This window comes from Erythranthe guttata, chromosome 7 (assembly GCF_056151865.1).
Source record: "Erythranthe guttata isolate IM_541 chromosome 7, IM_541, whole genome shotgun sequence".
In the NCBI taxonomy this organism is placed as follows: domain Eukaryota; kingdom Viridiplantae; phylum Streptophyta; class Magnoliopsida; order Lamiales; family Phrymaceae; genus Erythranthe; species Erythranthe guttata.
The window spans coordinates 8,772,395-8,793,238 of NC_142539.1; the positions used below are offsets into that span (position 1 = coordinate 8,772,395).

Sequence of the window (20,844 nt, forward strand, 5' to 3'; positions counted from 1 at the left end):
GAATGAGACGATTGTTAGAAGAAGAGAGAAAATATAATAACACCAATAATAAGTGTATATATAGATCTATTTAAATATATAAATATATATCCTGTTTTGTAGACAATAACCACCCCTGTAGTGAAGAAGTGGGAAGGATATTATGTTTTATAGAGAATAACCACCTTTATAGTGAAAGAGTGGGAGAGTAGGAAGGATATTAAAATATTATTTAGTTTCTTTTTTTTTTTTGAAAAAAATTAGTTTCTCGTACATATGTAATATGTAAGTAAATTAACACTAATCTATGTTTAAGGGTTTAATTAATTAAAATGCAAATCATTTATATAAATACTGAAAATTAGCAAATGGTTTATGATGGAAATGAAGATATGGTCATGATTTTGTCTCCCTCCACTAAAATGAAGGTCACATATTTTCCTGCGGAAATGGCGCTAATATGTTTATATATAATAATAGGGAAAATTTGACAAAACCCCCTAATTACACAAGTGTCGTTACAATGAGCCCAATTTTATTTTGCATTTTCAAGATAAATCCAAAATATTTTTTTTAATTAAAACTACCTAATTATCACCATTATACCACTAATTAAAAATTAATGTACATTTAATTTTAATATTAAAAGATATATAATATCTTTTCTAATTAAGGGATGCTAATAATTAGGAAATTAATTACCCGTTTTAATGACATCCACTCTCTCTCTCTCTCTCGAAATTTTGTGCAGCCGATGGGGGTTATCATTTTAAGAAGACAATCTCTCTCTCTCTCTCTCTCTCTCTCTCTATATATATATATATATATATATATATATATATATATATATATGGGAAATATGCAATCCCCCTAGAATGGAAAATATTATGTAAAAAACCCATTTGACTTTTAAGACTTTTTCTCACACCCATATCTAAATCTTAATTAGTGAGACCCCCTTATTAAGATAGGATAAGACACAATTACCCTTAACAGCAGTTATTAAAATAAATCAAATATTTAATAATAATAAATTTGTATAACCGTTTCCTTTTTTGTAGAGGGACGTGATATCCTCAGCATAATCTTCAGCCGATTTTCACCGTGATTTTAGCAGACACAATCAAATATATTGTTGGGCGAGATCGAAGTACCTAGTCGTCTTCTGTATTCTGTTATGTGCTTCGTGTTGAAGAAAACGTCGAGGAAAAAGGTGAGCGATGAATGGGAAGTGTTTTATTTGTAATTAAGATAATGATTAAGATGTTTTTGATTCGCAAGTTTTTTATTGCTATTTTGTTCCGATCCGATTGATATGGGTTTGTCGTGTATATGTTGTATTTGACTTCTGCTTTATACCGATTTACAGAGTAGTCACATTGCATGTAGTGATTACACATTTGTTTTGTTGCGTTTTTGTGTTTTTTACAGTAATTTGTGAGGTTCTTAGTTTGACATAATTGATTCAAGAGTAGTCTTATTTTTAGGCAGTTGTGATGAATATTATAGGTCTGAGCAGTCATATTCGCCATTTTTTTCTTCAGTCGTGCACAGTATGTCGTCCAGCATGATGGTTGTTCTGAAGTACGGAGGGTCGTTCGGGGTGAAGATATGCCGGGCTGATTTTGTGTATGAAGACCTTGTTGGATTTGTGGCCGAGAAGTGGTGCAGCTTGAATGCGAGGGATGTTACGATGACATACAATGTTGATGGTTATGGCGAGGGCATGCTGGGTGACAATGATGAGGTAATGTATATGAAATCATTGGTTCGACAACTAGGTCTTGACCGTGTTGAGATAACTGTGAAGCGTAAGGACAATGTTAATGCAGTAGTGTTGGCGAGGGTTCCACAATCTGCCTCTCTCAATTCGATGGGTAATTATCTGAGTAACGACATGTGTGTTTGTCCGAATGCGTTGACATTTGATAACACACAGTTATTGAGTACCAATTGGAGAAATATTATTAGGGAAGTAGGACAAGGATTTCGGAACGGGGCTGTTGATTTCCGGGATGCATTGCTGAAATACGCTGTTGAAGTTGGGTTTGAATTTAACTATGTGAAGAATGAACCTACAAGGACTACGGCAGAGTGCAAATACAGGGTGATGAAGAAGTGTATGTGGAGGATTCATGCCTCGCTACAGAAAGCAAATGGATTCTTTTATATTAGGACATTTGAAAAACATCATACGTGCGGAGCTTCATTTGGTTCATCGAGCAAAAATAGATTGACCTCTGATTTATTTCGGGTTTGATCATGAATGCAGTTAGAATCAAACCTGAAATGGCGCCGAATGATGTCGTGCTCAATGTCAAATTGTACTATGGCATTGACATCAGCTATTTTTTTGCTTGGAAGGCACTTGGTGCGGGGAAGCATCATGTGTTTGGTGACGCTACGGCGTCGTACTCGTACTTGCCCTTGTATTTTGAAGATCTTGGGCGTAGCAATCCGGGAAGCGTGTACCATCTTGATGTCGATCCAGTATCAATGAAGTTTAAGAGGTGTTTTTTTGCTTTCGAAGGGAGTTTGCCGGGGTTTAAGGCATGTCGACCTATGCTGGCTCTTGATGGGACCTTTTTGTCTGGGAAACACAGGGGAATCCATCTAAGTGCGTTGGGGAAAGACAGTGAAAACGGTACAACCCATTTTTTTTAACATGACTATATATGACTACAGTACTAACTGTATGTTTCCATTTGCTCAGGTTTTTTTCCAGTAGCTTTTGGAATAGTGAACGAGGAGACTGACGACAACTGGGCGTATTCTCTACGACATTTAAAAACTGCTATTGGAACAGATCGCGTGCTGACATTCTTATCGGATCGTAACCATGGAATTTTGCGCGGTGTGAAGGAAATATTCCCTTATTGTGGACACATATTTTGCCTTGTCCACCTGCAGAACAACCTACTGCACAAGTGTAGAGGTTTCCCGACTAATTTTCGAGAGGGTATTGTTGCTAAATTCAATGCTTGTGCATATGCACCGACGAAGATTGAGTTTCATCAGAAATTGAATGAGTTGAAAGAATATGGAGGCGCAAGGGTAGATAATTTCATTGCTGACTTACCCTTTGTTAACTGGACATGTTCGTATTTTGTTGGAGATCGGCATAATGAGATGACCTCAAATGCTGCTGAGTCGTGGAACTCGAAGATCAAGGGTGCTCGTGATTTGCCTATCACAAATTTTATCGATTATATCAGGGGTGAAGTCATGATAAATATTAGCATTAGGGCTGAGGAAGGGGCGACGATGACAACGGAGCTTAGCTCCAAAGTCCATGAGCAGGTGGATCAGTTGGTTCAAGAAGGTAGAGTATGGGTAGCGAGGAAGTCGTCGGATCATATGTTTGAGGTTCTATGTGACCCAACTGCAGTTGTTGATATAAAAGAAAGGGTGTGTTCGTGCAGGATGTGGCAGATCACTGGATTGCCTTGTGCTCATGCTGCTTGTGTGTTGTTCAATAATTCTAATGAGGGCTATAAATACGTTGACAAATATTACCGCACTGAGTCGTACCGGGAGACTTACTCGCACCCTGTTGTGCCGTTTGTGCAGCCTACGATTGACAATAACATGCCGATTGTTGGGCCCCCTGACCACCACGTTTAGTGGAATACAACCCTTTGTTTTGTCTCGTTCCTTTGCAATATGTATTTGATGCTGAAGGAACTCTGTTATACCCATTGGCCAGTTGTACGCCATCGTTTGATCAATGTCTCGCACGTACTTGAACATCCACCATGCAACTATTTCAGCAGATGTGTTGAAGAAAACCGTAGACATGAGGAGCAAAATGATAAGGCGGACTGCATCTTCAACGTCGACTAAAGAATCGCTCCACAAGCACTCTAGCAGCTTCACTTTTAAATCTGTTAGATAACAAACACTATCTTCTGCGAACCGTCGTAAAGCCAGGCCGTCTCTCGGTCTAAATGATTTTGTAATATCAATCCTGCGAATTCCGATAGGTATCCCAAATATAAGTTGGCAATCATTGGGTGTGATTCTGAGCGACTTCCCACCAAGTGAGTATGTTCGTGTTGCTTTGTCGTATGTCCATAGGATCGTTAGGGATGCAATACGAGACCCAATAACACTATCTTTTGTGATCTTGTGCTTTGCAAACGGGAGTACGAAGTTGTAGAAGGGTGTACGCCGCAAGCATTCGTAATGTGCTGGTGCAAGTGTTACATCCTCAAAGAATGAAACAACTGACTTCAAGCTCCCTCTTAATTGTGAGGTCCACGTACCATGGTCAAGCACTTGACGTGCCATGTTTCGAGTTTCATCTGAAAAAAATCAATTTTGGTCTGTTACACACTAATCAATAATATGAATAAATACATATAGTCATCAATACTTTTACATGTTTGGAGTAATGTAACACATATGCAGCCATATAAAATCATTCTACCAATATGACTACAGAAGGTTACTACATCAATACACCAATTCAATTACAGGTTTTTAATTATATGCTCAAACCAGATCACATTCCCACTGCAAAAGTTAAAAAATCATAGCATGGAATTTGGTAATGTGGCTGTATAACTACATATTCTGGCCTAGTCACATATAGTTATGATGGTAATGTGACTATGAACTACGTAATCAGAAACTGTCTTGTAATTAATAGTTTACCAACTTAGTTAACATTATCTATCTATGCCAGTGGAGGTCTTAATCACAGGACTACAACACGACTCCATATGAATATTCCACAACATCTATTGCTGGGAACTAATACATCAACGCATACCAAACATGACTGCTGCCCCAAAAAATCTGTGTGTACAAAAGTAAATCCCATCTGAAACAACAAAATGGATCTAATCTGGATCTATGATCACACATGCAGACATATACAACTAATTTCATCAACATGCAGACATACACCATACATTATATCAACATGACTACATAAAACGACTATAACAATACACTAATTTAGTTTCAATTTTTTTATAACATACTCAAATCAGAGCATATTTCTGCTGCAAATATTAAGAAGGCATAACATTATTAACATTGGTATACAATTAATTACATCAACATGCAGACATATACCATACATTATATCAACATGACTATATAAAACGACTATAACAATTTTAATTTAGTTTCAAATTTTTATAGCATACTCAAATCAGAGCATATTTTATGCTGCAAATGTTAAGAAGTCAGAACATTATTAACATTGGTATATAATTAATTACATCAACATGTGGCTGTATAACTACATATTCTGGCCTAGTCACATATAGTTATGATGGTAATGTGACTATGTAACTACGTAATCAGAAACTGTCTTGTAATTAATAGTTTACCAACTTAGTTAACATTATTTATCTATGGCAGTGGAGGTCTTAATCACAGGGCTACAACATGACTCCATATGAATATACCACAACATCTATTGCTGGGAACTAATACATCAACGCATACTAAACATGACTGCTGCCCCAAAAACTCTGTGTGTACAAAAGTAAATCCCATCTGAAACAACAAAATGGATCTAATCTGGATCTACGATCACACATGCAGACATATACAACTAATTTCATCAACATGCAGACATACACCATACATTATATCAACATGACTACATAAAACGACTATAACAATACACTAATTTAGTTTCAATTTTTTTTAACATACTCAAATCAGAGCATATTTCGGCTGCAGATGTTAAGAAGTCAGAACATTATTAACATTGGTTAAATTGCAGTTTGGGCATACATACAGAATAGATTCCAATGAAATCCGAACAACCATAGATTCAATGTGTATGTAGCATAGTCACATATAGTCATGATGAAACCATAAATCATCCCCAAAAAACTATATTTTTGCAATATATGGTACAAAAATTGATTGGCAAAAAAAAAGGATTTAGGTATACGAACTAACCGGCATCAAGATGCATAATGTCCTGAGGATTGGGTCTTCGTTTACGCTTCTGTGACGCTTTCTTCTTCATTTCAAAAAGCAGATTCGAATGTGACTATCGAAACTCAAATTCACGGGATTATGACTACCGAAACACCACTGAAATAAAACACGACTGTGAATGAGGAAAGTGGGTGGACGATTTTGTAGCAACGATCTTCGATTCTGGAATGTGACTGCAGATTCGCAACGAGTGTTTTGATTTTTTTCCAGTTTTTGATTTTGGGGAGAAATCCCTGTGCGTCCTTCTTAACGATGGTGCGGTTTAATTTTTTTTTCTTTTTAAATGTTTAATTAAGAGTAGTTTATTAGAGAAACTAAATAATTAAACATAAATAGCGGGATTAGGTCCCTTGTTAATAGGGATTTTGAAAACAATATATAAATATAAAAAATAAATGTGAGATGCTACTAGAGGGGTAAGATGGGAATTAAATAATTTAGGGGGTTTTCACAAAGAAAGAATTATGGTATGGACTTATCACTAGTTTTTATCTATAAGAGGGGTGTATTGCTAATGACCTCATATATATATATATATATATATATATATATATATATATATATATATATATATATATATATATATATATATATATATATAAATATATTAATCTGGCGTTTTTATTTGCTCAGATGTATGAACATGTTTGTGTTGCTTGAACGTTATGTTATTGTTTATACAGAGTGATTTTCATGTTTACATAGATGTTATACAGAGTGGTTTTCATGTTTACATAGTTGTTATACATAGTGGTTTTCATGTTACATAACTGTCATACACATAGTGGTTTTCGATGAACATGTAGTGAATTACACTAATTTAATAGTGGATTACGTTAATATTAATGTGGATTATGCTTATTTATAGTAAATTTTTACTTTAATTTCATAGTGTTTTCCGATAAATTTAGTGGTTTTCGATGAGTATGTAGTGGATTTTAATTTTTTTTAAATATAAACCATTTAAAACACTGAAGAAAGAAAAAAACATTGCAACAATTTTTGTTTTAAATTGTAAAAAATAAAACTATTAAAAAAAAAAAATGGGATAGCATAAACTAAAATTAACGTGAGATATGTGATAGGAGAGATAATAGGGGATGGTGTGAGATGGGGAGAGAACAGGGGGGGATTTGCATATCTACCAAAAATGGATTGATTTTTCCACAATAATATAATATAGTAATTTCAATAATAGTAAATAGGGGCATTTTGGATAATTAGAGTTAATTGGATTTATAACAAATATCAATTAAAAAAAATGGATTTATCAAGAAGTCAAAATTGAATGAGGGGTGGTTGACAAATAGCCCCATAATAATATGTAAGTAAATTAATAAAAAAAAATGTATTTCCTGAAATTATATATGATTGCACAAAGATTTATATAATATCAAAACTCGGTTATACCTCTTACATATTAGCTAACATTTGACCCATATGTTAAGTTTTTTAAATAATAATAATAACTCAACAACTCAACATTAGGAGTAGTTTAATAATAATTGGATGCTGGCATTTGTAATTTATTGCATATCAGAATGTGAGGACTATAATTGGGTCTATGTAATGCAATAATATAGAACACATGCATGGGAAAAGTCCTCGTATGGTAACAATAAAGCTATTGAGCATAATATATTAATTAATTGAAAATATTTACAAAGGAACAAAACGAAAATGGAATATGTGATCAACCGTGCAACATGATGATAAAAAATAAGAAGAAAATTGCGAACATTCTACGTTATTCGCAAATACACTTGAAACTACCAAAACATGTTGTTTAATCAGCTAAAAGCCGATAAAAAACAACAAATCTAATGGCACAAACCTACAAATCCAACCCGGTTGATAAAGATTAAGCGTAACATCAGATGGCATATCTCATATACAGCCTGGGTGCATGGTGGTGTATTTACAATGAGTGCAACGCACTATTTCATAAGATCTTGCACGTTCATTGCACCTCATACATAATTTGCAGCTTGCAAGGAATTGAGCTTCAAAAATTTCTTTACAGTCTTCTGAGCGCCCTGATGCAATTGATTCACAATAGTCTGGTAAAACAACTTGGTGGTCTTCTGGGATGACTGATTGTGAATTAAAGGGACATTGCCTACGAAAGCTATGAAACATGTATTTACAGAAGAAGAAGAAAGTTAGGACGATCGTTGTCCAATAAAAAATTACAATGCTAATGAAAAGATGTTGTCCATAAATTGGTATGTTACGGACTCCAATTCGAACGGCTGAATTTTGAGCCTGAAAAATAACAAGTAAAGAGTAAAAAAAAAAAAAGAACGTGATAAAAAAAAAGTTAATGAAATATATCAAAAATACCAAGATTAATGAAACAAATAGAACGAACGCCATGATAATTGATGCAGCAGCAAAGGAAGTCGGCATTGTTGATAATATAATTACTTGATCGGAGAAATTACCTAATAGCCAAAATAAATTGTGAAGTCGTTAATATTCCTACAAAATTTGTACCGTAGTAAAGAATGTTAAGAAAACGAAAAAAATAACATAATTGAATTGTTAGCTAAGACAAAAACATATGATTTCTTATGTTGAAAATTATTGATGTGATGAAAGAGAGGACAATTATAGTGTTCTTCGATGTTCTTGATAACATGTATATATAGGAAAATTTATGGGGGTTGAGATGGAGAATAGTGGGGAAGTTAAGAAAAGAAGTTAAAGATGACGTTGAGTGGAAAACCAAAAAATAAAATAAAAAATATCATAGCTAATTGTGATTAGTGGGGATGAAAAAAAAACGAAACAAAATAATAATTATATAAGAAAAGAGATTAGAAACGTGCAATAAGAACTATTTGAAGGTAGATATAAAAGAGGAGAAAATAGGATAAAATAAGAAAAGGCAAATATAATTAATTATATATATAAAAAAAAACGTGCTATTAAAACTATTTCCCGTCACACGATAAAAGAGCAAACGGTAAAATTTTCACACGTGCAGAAAAGTATAAAAAAATAATTATATAAAAAAAAAAAAAAAAAAACGTGTCTTGAAGAAGAGATAAGAAAGGAGAAAACAAAGGAATTTGTTTTTTAAAGAAAATAATTATATAAAAAAAACAACAAACATGCACTTGAAGAGGAGAAAAAAAAAGAAAAAACAAAGGGATTTATTTTTCAAGAAAAAACTGTTTTTTAGGGTTTCGGGTAAAACCTTTCTTTTATATATAAATAATGATTTTTTTTAATCTTACATATTAAGATTTATAATCTAAATATATAGATTTAGATTTAACAAATTGAATTTCTATCTTTATCTCTTAAGTTTTAAGATATATTGATGAAAAATAGGAGATTGACAATTGTTGAAAATTAAAAGAGAAAAAATACTAAAAATAAATAATTACAGAAATACCATTAGTGTTTTTAGAGTTGCCCAGCTTTTCTTTCTTTTATATATAAGATTATAAATAAAGGAAAATTTAATGTATATGACAAAATTACCCCCAACCATTTACACCCAATTGTTAATTGTAACCCCAATTTAATTACTTTTGACCAATTTTGACTTTTGTTTTTAACTTTTTTTTCTGAACTTGTTTTTTCTGCTGCCCATTTTTGGCGTTGACCACCTGTCTTTGGCTTTGACTTTTTCCTTTTTTTTCTGGTTTGTTTTCTCCGCCGCCGTAAACCGGCGGAAAAATCATGAATAAGAAGAAAAAAAGAAAATTCAACGCCGGAGACCGGCGACGATGGACGAAAATGTCCATAAAATTGTTTTTTTCGGTGAAAATTGAATAATTTGTGAAATTTGGGGTCAAATTGAGGTAAAATTGAATTAGTGGATGAAATTGGAGCTTATTAAAATGTGAGGGGGCTATTTTAGTCTTTTACAAACCTCTGGACAATGTGTGGACTTTTTTGTAAGAGTTTTTTGTTTGAACCCCTTTATGAATAAGTACCCATTGATGGATTTATTTGTAAAGTGCCTTAAATTAATTACAAAGTTTAAAAAAATTTAAAATAGAAATGCATACAATATTTGTAAATTAAATATACTTTACTAATTGCTAAAAAAACTCCTAATGTATTTTTGTCATTCCACATGTAGTCCAACTACTAAAAGCATAGTGGGTGCAGTGAGCTTCGAATTTGTTAACACAAGGGGTGTTGGTGAATGTTTTTTTTTTTTTTTTGATAGGAGGGTATTTGGTAATTAGAGATAACAAAGATGATATTTGCAATTAAGAAAAAAAATAGGATGTCCCTATTTTAATTACGGACTATTTATGATAACCCCCACTAGCTTTTTATAATAGGGGAAATTGGCTAGACACCCCTAATTTTGGACTTATATAGGTGGAGATCCATTCTATTAGATGAACATAGGTGTAGGTCCATTGACAAATAAAATAAAATAAAATAATTACTGTATAGACATAAATAACCTTCAATTAATATTTATATATAAATAGTTATTTTGAAAATTGAGGGAACAAATCCCACACATATCTCTCTTTTTCTAATACACACGTAATATATATTTCTCTCTCTCCACAATCCCAACTCTCCCCCACACCCCTTCCTCTCTTTATCTCTCTCTTATACCTTTTCTCTCTCTTAAGAGAGCCATTAGTTATTGTGAATTTTTTTTTCAATTCTTGTAAAAAAACATTATTTCCATAAATATCTTATAGCAATCTTCACTAATCAACATTCTTGAAACCCTATATTTTTGAATATTAATTGTTTGAAACCATATATTTTTCAATATTAATTTTTATTTCGTATTTTTGGACTGTATTGCATTTTTTTTTGTTTGCATTTCCTAACTGTTTTTACTTCAGCAAACCAAATAAAAAATAAAAAATTAACAATCAAAATAAATTTTCAATATATAAAAGAAAACTGCAAATTGCAATTTATAACTTAAAATAACATAAACAATAAATAACAACGCAAATAATAAATAGTAAACGGCAAACACAAATAATAAACAACAAACATAGTAGACAAAAACAATATACAACACTGCCCCTAGTGCATTTTTTACTCAAGCAATATGAAATAGATTCAAAACACGAAATACAAAATAAAAGATGTTATAACAAACACCAAAAAGCTAATTTTTGTATAGAAGCAAATTAGTGCGTTAAGTACAAAATACTTCAAGATACAACTTTTCTGACACATTTAATTTGGTGTACTTTGAATTTATGACGGTTGAAGATGTAAACAAGTGAAACGAGGTTTGAGTGAATATTGTGGGATCCATGGATCTTCTGTAATACCTTGTTCTTTGAGGACTTTGTTTGCAATCTAATTTGCTCTTGTTTTTCCTCCTTTGGAAGACGTCGAAGAGTCATTTAATACCTTGCTTCTTTTTTTTTCTTTGAAGTAGCTGTTTTAGCACACACAAAATAAAACTAAATAAGACTTTCAATTGCAAACAATAAATTGCAAAAATGAACAAAAAATAGCAAATTAATAACAATAACTGCAATTACAAACAAGGAATTCAAAGTGTAAACAAATAAATGCAAGCAAGAAAATTTCAAATAGATAATTACAAATAAGAAATTCAAAGTGTAACAAGCAACTGCAAACAAGAAAATGATGATTCGATTGCAAACAAGTAACAAAGTGCAAACAAATAGCAGACCACAGGAACATCCACAAAATAAAGAAAACAAGAACAACAAAATGCATACCACAAGAACAACAAAAAAACAAAAACACGATGTTTCAATAATGCACAATAAAATGCAAATTTCAAATAACAACACAAACGACAACAAATAAACATCAACAACTGACTGAAAAAAAATGAAAACAAAAATGTAAAAATACGTTAAACAATCATACAAAATATAAATCGAAACCTTTAAAATGTGTGAATAATTACCTCAGATCGATGCTCCAATATCAACATTTTTTTCTTCTGAGATAAAAATACCAATAATGGGTCGTTAAATCATCATCAAAACATCTAAAAAAATTGGAGAAATAAAAAGGAATTAATTACCTGGAATTTTACGTTTCCGCACCATCTTGTTTGATATTGAAGTTCTTCAATTTGACGTTACGAGGATGACGAACAACAAACAAACAAATCTAGGGTTTTTTATTTCAATTAAAAAACGACAAAACATCAAAGGAACCATAAACAAACATCAAAGGAACCATAAACGAACAACAAACGAAAACATCAAAAGAACCATAAACGAACAGCAAACGAACACAAGTTTTTGTGTTTTCTGCTTTTGCGTTGGAGAAGATGAAAGAAATATAAAATCGTATTTTGGGATTTGAAGATTTGCAACGATGTTGTCTCGGGAGAAAAAAGTGGGATTAAAACCTTTATAAGATTGACTATTATTTGGAGATTTTTATTTTCTATATTTTATTAGGGGTATTTTAGACACTATAAAAATAATAAATATAATAAAAATAGAGAATTAGTAGTTGGATTTATACATATAAAATCTCTTAGAGAAGGACCTATAGCAAATTGCCCCATTATAATAAGAGTGGATCCACCCTTATTTTCAATATTAGTAGTAGGTCCAACTTTTTTCATATTCCAAATTTGTGCCTCTCCACTAATAAATTCCCACTACACGATACTTGATTCATTTTTATATTTATATAAATAATATTTTAAAAAAATTCTAATAAAAGATAATTTTTTTATCTTTTTTTTCCAGCTTTTTTTCCGCTTTTTTTCATATATCAACTAAAAAAATTCTGAAATCAACTAATTTTTTTTAAATATTTTAATCAATTTTGAATATTTTTATTTGAAATTTTTTTTCTTTCCATAATCAACTACAAAAATTTCTTAATCAACTACAATTTTCAATTTTTTGGTTTTTTTTCACAAGAAACTATAAAATTATGGTAAATAACTAAAAAATTATGGTATTCAAGGTTTACCAGTTTGAAATAAACTAGTATAAAAATTAACTATAAATTATCGAAATCACTATAAAATTATCGATGTGGTAAATAATATGTTTGTGGGGTTTCCTAACATAACCACCCAATTCTCCACTAGATCACTAACCTACCCCATGTCTTTCCATTTGTGTTAGTGGTAGAGTAACTTCCTTTGTAACTTCTCTTGTAACTCCCGGTGGTTTTCTCACCTACATAATGGAATTCTCCCTCCCCCAATATTACACCCTTATTAATCTCTCTACGGATTTTTGTCTTTTTATTCTCTCTCTATATTTTATTATTGTTGTCATACTTTATTTTCCACAGTTGTCAAACCGAAGAGCAATACCATTAGGGCGATTTACAACACGTTATCAGCACGAATTGCTCGCAGTGATCGTGGAAGAACAATTGTTTGTGGGGCTAGAATACTTCGAGAAATTGTGAGTGTGGTTCGTTTGTGAGACGGTGATCTACTTTCGTAGAACGTATAATCTTCTCAGTAGTATCTGATTTTTATAAATTTTCAAGTAAGCCTTAACCCCTTGAAATTCTTTATTATATGAATGCATGCTAGATAAATTCGAATCAGCATGAAAAGTTGTGTAGCATATTTATTTGATGTCATTTGATATTTGTTTGAAAATCTCGGTTGATGTTTCGAGTACTGTATGATTCATGAATAGATTGTTATATGAGTTTTAATTTGTTGGTGAATGAAGATAAGAAGTTTATGAATTAATCTATTTGTCAAGATGAGTAATATGTAATATTCTTGTAGAATGATTTTACTATGAATATTTTGCGTACATGTTTGGACATTTAATGTTATTTGACTAGTGAATAAAATCATCCCTGTGAATATTCTGTGTGCATGAAACAATCATTTTGCCCAATAATCATGAACTATTTGAAATATTTTTTAAATAAATATGAATTCTATGCGAGTCATATATGCTATATATGGTTGTATCACGTCATATGCAAATTTCATGACATAAAAGTAATACATAATAATTTGATTCGCATGTATACTTTGTCTATGTATGATAGGATGGAATATTTTAGCAAACTTGATTTCACCCCTTTGAATGTATCTAGTGAGAACTACGTGAGTTGGACAATGGATGTTAAGATCCATCTCACTAGTAAGAAACTGAGGATGGCTATTGTCAAAGAAAATCTTCTTAACGAAGCCCCGAAGGCTGAAGCTATGATTCTGATTAGGAGGCACTTAGATGAGGTCCTCCGTTCGGACCACTCATCGATTGAGGATCCCCAAATACTATGGGAAGCCCTAGCTAGTCGATTTGATCACCAAAAGATAATCCTCTTGCCTGAAGCAAGAAACAAATGGATTCACTTACGGTTTATGGACTTCAAAACCGTTAACGAGTATAGCTCTGAAGTATGTCGCATCAAATCCACCCTGGAGTTTTGTGGAGAGAAACTAACTAATGCTGAGATTCTGGAGAAGACATACTCTACATTCCGTGCCTCACATATGATACTGTCTCAACAGTATAGAGCCAAGAACTATACTCAGTTTTCAGAGTTGGTCATAGTTCTACTCCTCGCCAAGAAGAACCTTGATCTTCTTTTGAAGAACATCCAGGCTCGACCAGTTGGTACTCGACCTTTGCCAGAAGCAAATTTGGTCAATTGAAATCCTCAACCTTTGCCAGAAGCAAATTTGGTCAACATAAACTACCGTGGAGGAGGCAGAGGACGGGGGTTCAATCGTCGAGTGAGAGGACGGGGTAATAGGGGCGGGCATAATCCTTATAATAGGCCACCTAATGGTCCCCCACAGTATGGGCAAAGGGGGAATATGCCAAGAGGAGGTAACAATGCTCGACCTAGAGGTGCGCAACAGAATAGAGCCCCGAATCAGAATCAAAATCAGAATAGAGATACATGTCATAGATGCGGTGGAACAGGGCATTGGTCACGCACCTGTCGTGAGAGGAACGTTATGGTTGGTAGTGTAAATAACAATGCACCACCGGAGACCAACTTGGTTGAGATAGACGTTCTCAATGAGGAGCCCATTGCTCGACTTCCAAATCTGGGCACATCTGACCCAATGACCCATTTTGGAATATGATTGGAGGGTTATTTTATGAGCTTAGACATTATGTTCTTTTATGTTTCTAGTTTATCAGTTTTAAGTTATGTTGTTTATTTGGTCATGCTTCTGAACCAATTTCGTATTTGGATTATGTTTGTGTTTTATTATATGGACTATATTTTATGTTGTTATGTTTTAATTCAGTTTTTATGGTATTCTATAGAGTTATCTTGTTTGGATTTCATTAAAGTATTTTCAATTGCGGAATATATGATTAGATTTATTTATCTTTCTAGACATGGCATGTGGGGATGAATGTCTGGCAGATAGTGCGACAACACACAGTATACTTAGGGATAAGTCATATTTTGTTAGTTTCATGTCTAGTAAGACTTCTTTGACTACTATATCAGGCAGATCTAGTATGATAGATGGTTATGGTAATGCCCATATTATGTTACCTCATGGCACAATTCTGACCATTAGAGAAGCTTTTTACTCTCCACGTTCCAGTAGAACGCTGCTGAGTTTTAAAGATATTCGAGCCAATAGTTATCATGTTGAAACAATTGATGAAAAGGGGATCGAATATATGTGCATCACCTCTAATGTGTACGTCCAGAATCATACCTTGGAAAAATGAGAGGGACTTTCGATAGGGTTATATAGGACCAAAATTTGAGTGCCAGAAGCACACCTTGTCAATTGCTCGAAGTCTAGTGATCTGAGCAAATACTTTCTATGGCATGACCGACTGGAAAATCCGGGTCAAAGTGTGATGCCCCAAATTAATAACACATCTATTGGGCATCCACTAACGAATAAGGATCTTGTACACAATGATAAGATATGTGTACCATGTTCTATTGGAAAACCTGATCCTATGCCAGCTTATGCACAAACTAATAAAGATTTCTTGGTTTCTTGGAACGAATCCAAGGAGATATATGTGGCTCCATCTCACCACCATGTGGACCTTTTAAATATTTTTTGGTGATGGTTGATGGTTCGACTAAGTGGTCACAGGTCAATTTGTTGTCTACGAGGAATGCTGGTTATGCTAAACTACTCTCTCAAATAATAAGATTGAGAGCACACTATCTTGATTATCCCATTAAGTCTATTCGACTGGATAATGCTACAGAGTTTACGTCGCGGTCTTTCGACGAATATTGCATGTCCTTAGGTATTGACACAGAACATCCTATAGCACATGTTCATACCCAAAATGGCCTTGCAAAGGCATTTGTTAAGAATTTATAGAGGATTGCACGAACTTTGGTAATGCGCACCAAACTTTCAATCTCTTCTTGGGGCTATGCAATATTGCACGCAGCTATGTTATTGCGATTGAGGCCCACTGCAACCCAACCATATTCCGCGTTACAGTTGGTGTTCGGAAGTATACCAATTGTTTCTCATTTATGCACATTTGGGTGTGCAGTTTATGTGCCGATTTCTCCGCCACAACGGACCAAGATGGGACCTCAACGTAGATTGAGCATTTATGTTGGTTATATATCACCATCTATAATACGATATTTAGAACCCTTGATAGGCGATCTCTTTACCGCTCGATTCGCGGACTGTCAATTTGATGAGACCGTCTTCCCGCCGTTAGGGGGAGGAAAGAATGTTCACACTGATGTTCCAGAAGAATGGCGTGAAGTTGTGTGGAATGACCCCACTGTGTCTCATCACGATCCCCCTACTTTAGTTAGAGAGTTTGAAGTACGTAGACTCATAGATCTACAGAAAGTAGCCAATAATATGCCAGACTCATTCTCTCACTTAGAAAAAGTGATGAGATCTCATATACCAGCTGCAAACGTGCCTGCAATGATAGATGTCCCAGAAGGACAAAACGTGGGAAGGCCATCAATCCCTGCTAACCAATCATATCTCCCTGCCTAGAAGAGGGGGAGACCAATTGGATCAAAGGATTCTCATCCCCGGAAGCGGATGAATGTCCAACAGTTGAATGCGGTTAGCACTAGTAACAATGAGATCCCACCCGATCCATCTCATGAAATAGTTCCAGACTATGGATCCGTCTTGGAGACGAAATTGGGGGACGCCTCGACATTAGTATCCATTCCCGAGAAATGAGGTGTGGTATAGAGATGAAATAATCATCAATGATGTGTTTGCTTACACAGTAGCTACTGAAATTGTATTGAGTGATGATATTGAGCCTCGATCAATTGATGAATGTAAACAGAGGGATGATTGGCCGAATTGGGAAAAAACAATCCATACTGAGTTTGACTCATTGGTAAAAAGGGGAATGTTTGGGCCGGTAGCTCCTACACCTCCTGGATTTATACCCGTGGGATATAAATGGGTATTCATAAGGAAAAGAAATGAGAAAAACGAGATTATGAGATATAAGGCTCGTCTCGTAGCACAAGGCTTTTCTCAGCGACCTGGGATTGACTTTGAGGAGACATATTCTCCTGTTATGGATATTATTACATTCAGATATCTAGTTAGTTTGGTTATATCCGAGGAACTGACTATGAAACTCATGGATGTGGTCATAACTTATCTATATGGGGATCTAGATACGAGTATATATATGAAAGTTCCTGAAGAACTTCGATTACCCGAAGCAATTAGTTCCAGAACACGGAACACCTTCTCAGTTAGGTTGAGACGTTCACTTTATGGCTTGAAACAATCTGGAAGAATGTGGTATAATCGCCTAAGGGAATACTTGCTCGGAAGGGGATACGTGAACAATGATATTTGTCCTTGCGTGTTTATTAAGAAAACATGTTCTAGGTTTGTTGTTGTAGCCGTTTATGTTGATGATATGAATTTGATTGGGACTCCTGAAGAAGTCCGTAAAACAGCCCAACTCCTAACACATGAGTTTGAGATGAAAGATCTCGGTAGGACTGATTTTTGTCTCGGACTTGAGATAGTACACCGTGCTGATGGAATTTAGGTCCATCAATCGAACTACATCTGGAAGATGTTAAGACGCTTTAATGTGGATAAAGCGAAACCATCGAGCATGCCTATGGTAGTCCGATCATTGGATAGGTCGAAGGACCCGTTCCGTCCTGTGGAGGAGGACGAAGAAGTGTTAGCACCTGAAGTGCCGTACTTAAGTGCAATAGGCGCATTATTGTACTTAGCTCAATGTACTCGACTTGATATCACATTTGCGGTAAATTAGCTATCAAGTTTTAGTTCAGCACCAACACGCCGCAATAGGAATGGTGTAAAGGACGTATTTCGTTACCTTAAGGGTTCAATAGACATGAGTTTGTTCTATCCTTATGCATCATTAAGGGATGCAAAGCTTGTGGGTTATGCTGACGCTGGGTATCTGTCAAACCCACACAAAGCTTGTTCCCAAACTGGATATGTGTTTACCATTGGGAACACAGCTGTGTCTTGGAGGTCTACAAAACAGACCTTAGTTGCCACTTCATCGAATCATGCAGAGATTTTAGCACTTCACGAGGCAGTGCGTAAATGTACTTGGCTTAGAGCCATGAATGGGCATATTCGAGATTCCTGTGGATTGGCTCCCACAGAAGATGCTACGATCATATTCGAGGATAATGCAGCGTGCATTCAGCAAATGAAGACAGGCTTCATTAAAGGTGACAACACCAAGCATATAGCTCCAAAGTTTTTCTTCAATCAGCAACAACAATATCTCAAACAAATAATGATCCAGCAGATCAGAAGTCAGGATAATTGAGCTGATTTATTTACTAAGTCATTACCTAAAGTAACTTTTGAGAAGCATGTTAAGGCTATTGGCCTGCATAGATTATCTGAGCTCGCTCTCTTATAGACATCAGGGGGAGTTAACTTGAGGGGGAGTACCCTGTAGGTACTCAGTATCCAGAAGATACTTAGATGCCCTGTTGTACTCTTTTTCCTTTTTACGGGATTTATTTTCCCACAGGGTTTTTGGTTACCCGCTAAGGTTTTAACGAGGCAATATATGCTGATTGGAAAGATTGTGAGTTGTACTCTTTTTCCTAACCGAGGTTGTTTTGTCCCACTGGGTTTTATTACTCGGAAGGTTTTAATGAGGCAACATGAAATGCACAATAGTTGTTTTAATAGGAATCCCCAAGGGGGAGTGCTGTAAATAATATGTTTGTGGGGTTTCCTAACATAACCACCCAATTGCCCACTAGATCACTAACCTACCCTATGTCTTTCCATTTGTGTTAGTGGTAGAGTAACTTCCTTTGTAACTTCTCTTGTAACTCCCGGTGGTTTTCTCACATATATAATGGAATTCTCCCTCCCCCAATTTTACACCCTTATTAATCTCTCTACGGATTTTTGTCTTTGTATTCTCTCTATATATTTTATTATTATTGTCATACTTTATTTTCCACAATCATCAAACCGAAGAGCAATACCATTAGGCGATTTACAACAATCGAAACAAACTACAAATATGTTGAAATCGACTTCAAAATTGTCAAATCCAACTATAAATTACCTAAGACAACTAAAACAAATGGTAGAATTTGAAACCAACTACGAAATCGACTAAAAATTATCAAATCCAACTATAAATTACCTAAAACAACTAAAACAAATAGTAGAATTTGAAACCAACTAAAAGAAATAGCAGAACTTGAAAACAACTAAAATAGTGACGAAAACAACTATTTTCCTGTGAGTGATACCCAACACAATTTCAACAGCAAAAAAAAGAATAGAAGCAAAATGATGGCAACATTGGGGCGCAGATGACGGCGGCGTGGATAAGCCTCTTTAATGGCGTAATCGAAAATCTAATGATGAAATCGGAAACTTTGGTATCTCTAACCGCCAAAACATTGGTAGATCTAGGGCGAGGGCAATGGAGAACGGAGGTGGCAATTCTCTATGAACATGCAGTCCAAGGTTTCTGCATACTCCTCGGGGTTGATTGATTCCATCATCAAGCAACTCCAGCGGTGGTGGCTGAGGCACCAGAGTCGCGGCAAGTGGTCATTCCCAATTCATTAACAACATCTGTCATCATCATCCTATCTCTCGGCGTTTCCTTTGAACATGACACTCCAATACTAAGTCCGAAGCCAAAAAGTGCTCGATCTTAGTGTTGTCCATATCGGAGCCTATTTGAATGAGAGGATCCGCAACTTCCGTTACACTATCCGGCAATGCAGCGCTAACGAAATTACGAAGATTGACATGATCATTAAACGAGTCATCGGTCGGTCTTCTATTTGTAAAAAGTTCCAAGACAAGTATACCGTAGCTATATACATCCCCTTTCGTGAAGACGGAGTTACTCCAACCATATTCCGCATAAATTTGAGATATATAATTCATATTATGAATAACAGAGTTTTAATGAATAGAAAACTGTTTATAATTAAGTCGTTACCTGGTGGAAGATATCTGAAAGTACCCTTGGTCCCGATTGTGATGCTACTTTCGTGCATTGGAAGTTTACTTGAAATAATCTTGGACAATACAGAGTCACCGACAAAAGCCGTCATATCTTCAACCAAGAGAATGTTACTCGACTTCAAATCGCCATGAACAATTACCGAATCAGTACCACAATGGAGATACTCGAGTTCTTGAGAAACATGGATCGCAATATCGAGCCTCTGAATAAAACCAAGGTTTCTATTTGTTGCATTGGTTTCTTGTTCTTGTTCGCCATTGTAGTACAACCACTTATATAAACTTCCGTTAGCCTTAAACTCGTAGACAATCGCTTTGGAATAGTTTCCTTGGAAGTCTATAATCTCACAAACACTCATTATTTTCACGAGATTTTTGTGTCTTATGTCTCTAAGCGCATTGCATTCCGCCGTGAAGCTCTTAGAGGCCCCTCTCACCACTAAATTTAGCACTTTCACAACGATCATTTTCATCCCATCTGAGAAGATTTAGAAAAC

At 34.8% G+C, this 20,844-nt stretch overlaps 2 protein-coding genes and 1 long non-coding RNA gene across 3 annotated transcripts; 2 read left to right on the forward strand and 1 right to left on the reverse strand.

The window, feature by feature from the left end:
* Positions 1 to 1,534: 1,534 nt before the first annotated feature.
* Positions 1,535 to 3,603, forward strand: LOC105950357 (uncharacterized). The gene is made up of 3 exons (XM_012973706.2): positions 1,535 to 2,099; positions 2,252 to 2,623; positions 2,693 to 3,603. Exons 1-3 carry the CDS (start codon positions 1,535 to 1,537, stop codon positions 3,601 to 3,603), a joined length of 1,848 nt encoding a protein of 615 aa, XP_012829160.2.
* A 7,342-nt stretch (positions 3,604 to 10,945) lies between these two features.
* Positions 10,946 to 12,286, reverse strand: LOC148769153 (uncharacterized). The gene is made up of 3 exons (XR_016032029.1): positions 11,960 to 12,286; positions 11,840 to 11,875; positions 10,946 to 11,335 (listed from the first exon to the last, which is right to left on the reverse strand). It is a non-coding gene; the product is annotated as an uncharacterized LOC148769153 (long non-coding RNA).
* A 1,710-nt stretch (positions 12,287 to 13,996) lies between these two features.
* On the forward strand, positions 13,997 to 14,980 carry LOC105950356 (uncharacterized). Its single transcript, XM_012973705.1, has 2 exons — positions 13,997 to 14,501; positions 14,559 to 14,980. The coding sequence occupies exons 1-2, from the start codon at positions 13,997 to 13,999 to the stop codon at positions 14,978 to 14,980; spliced, it is 927 nt and encodes a 308-aa protein (XP_012829159.1).
* The last annotated feature ends 5,864 nt before the right edge of the window (positions 14,981 to 20,844 follow it).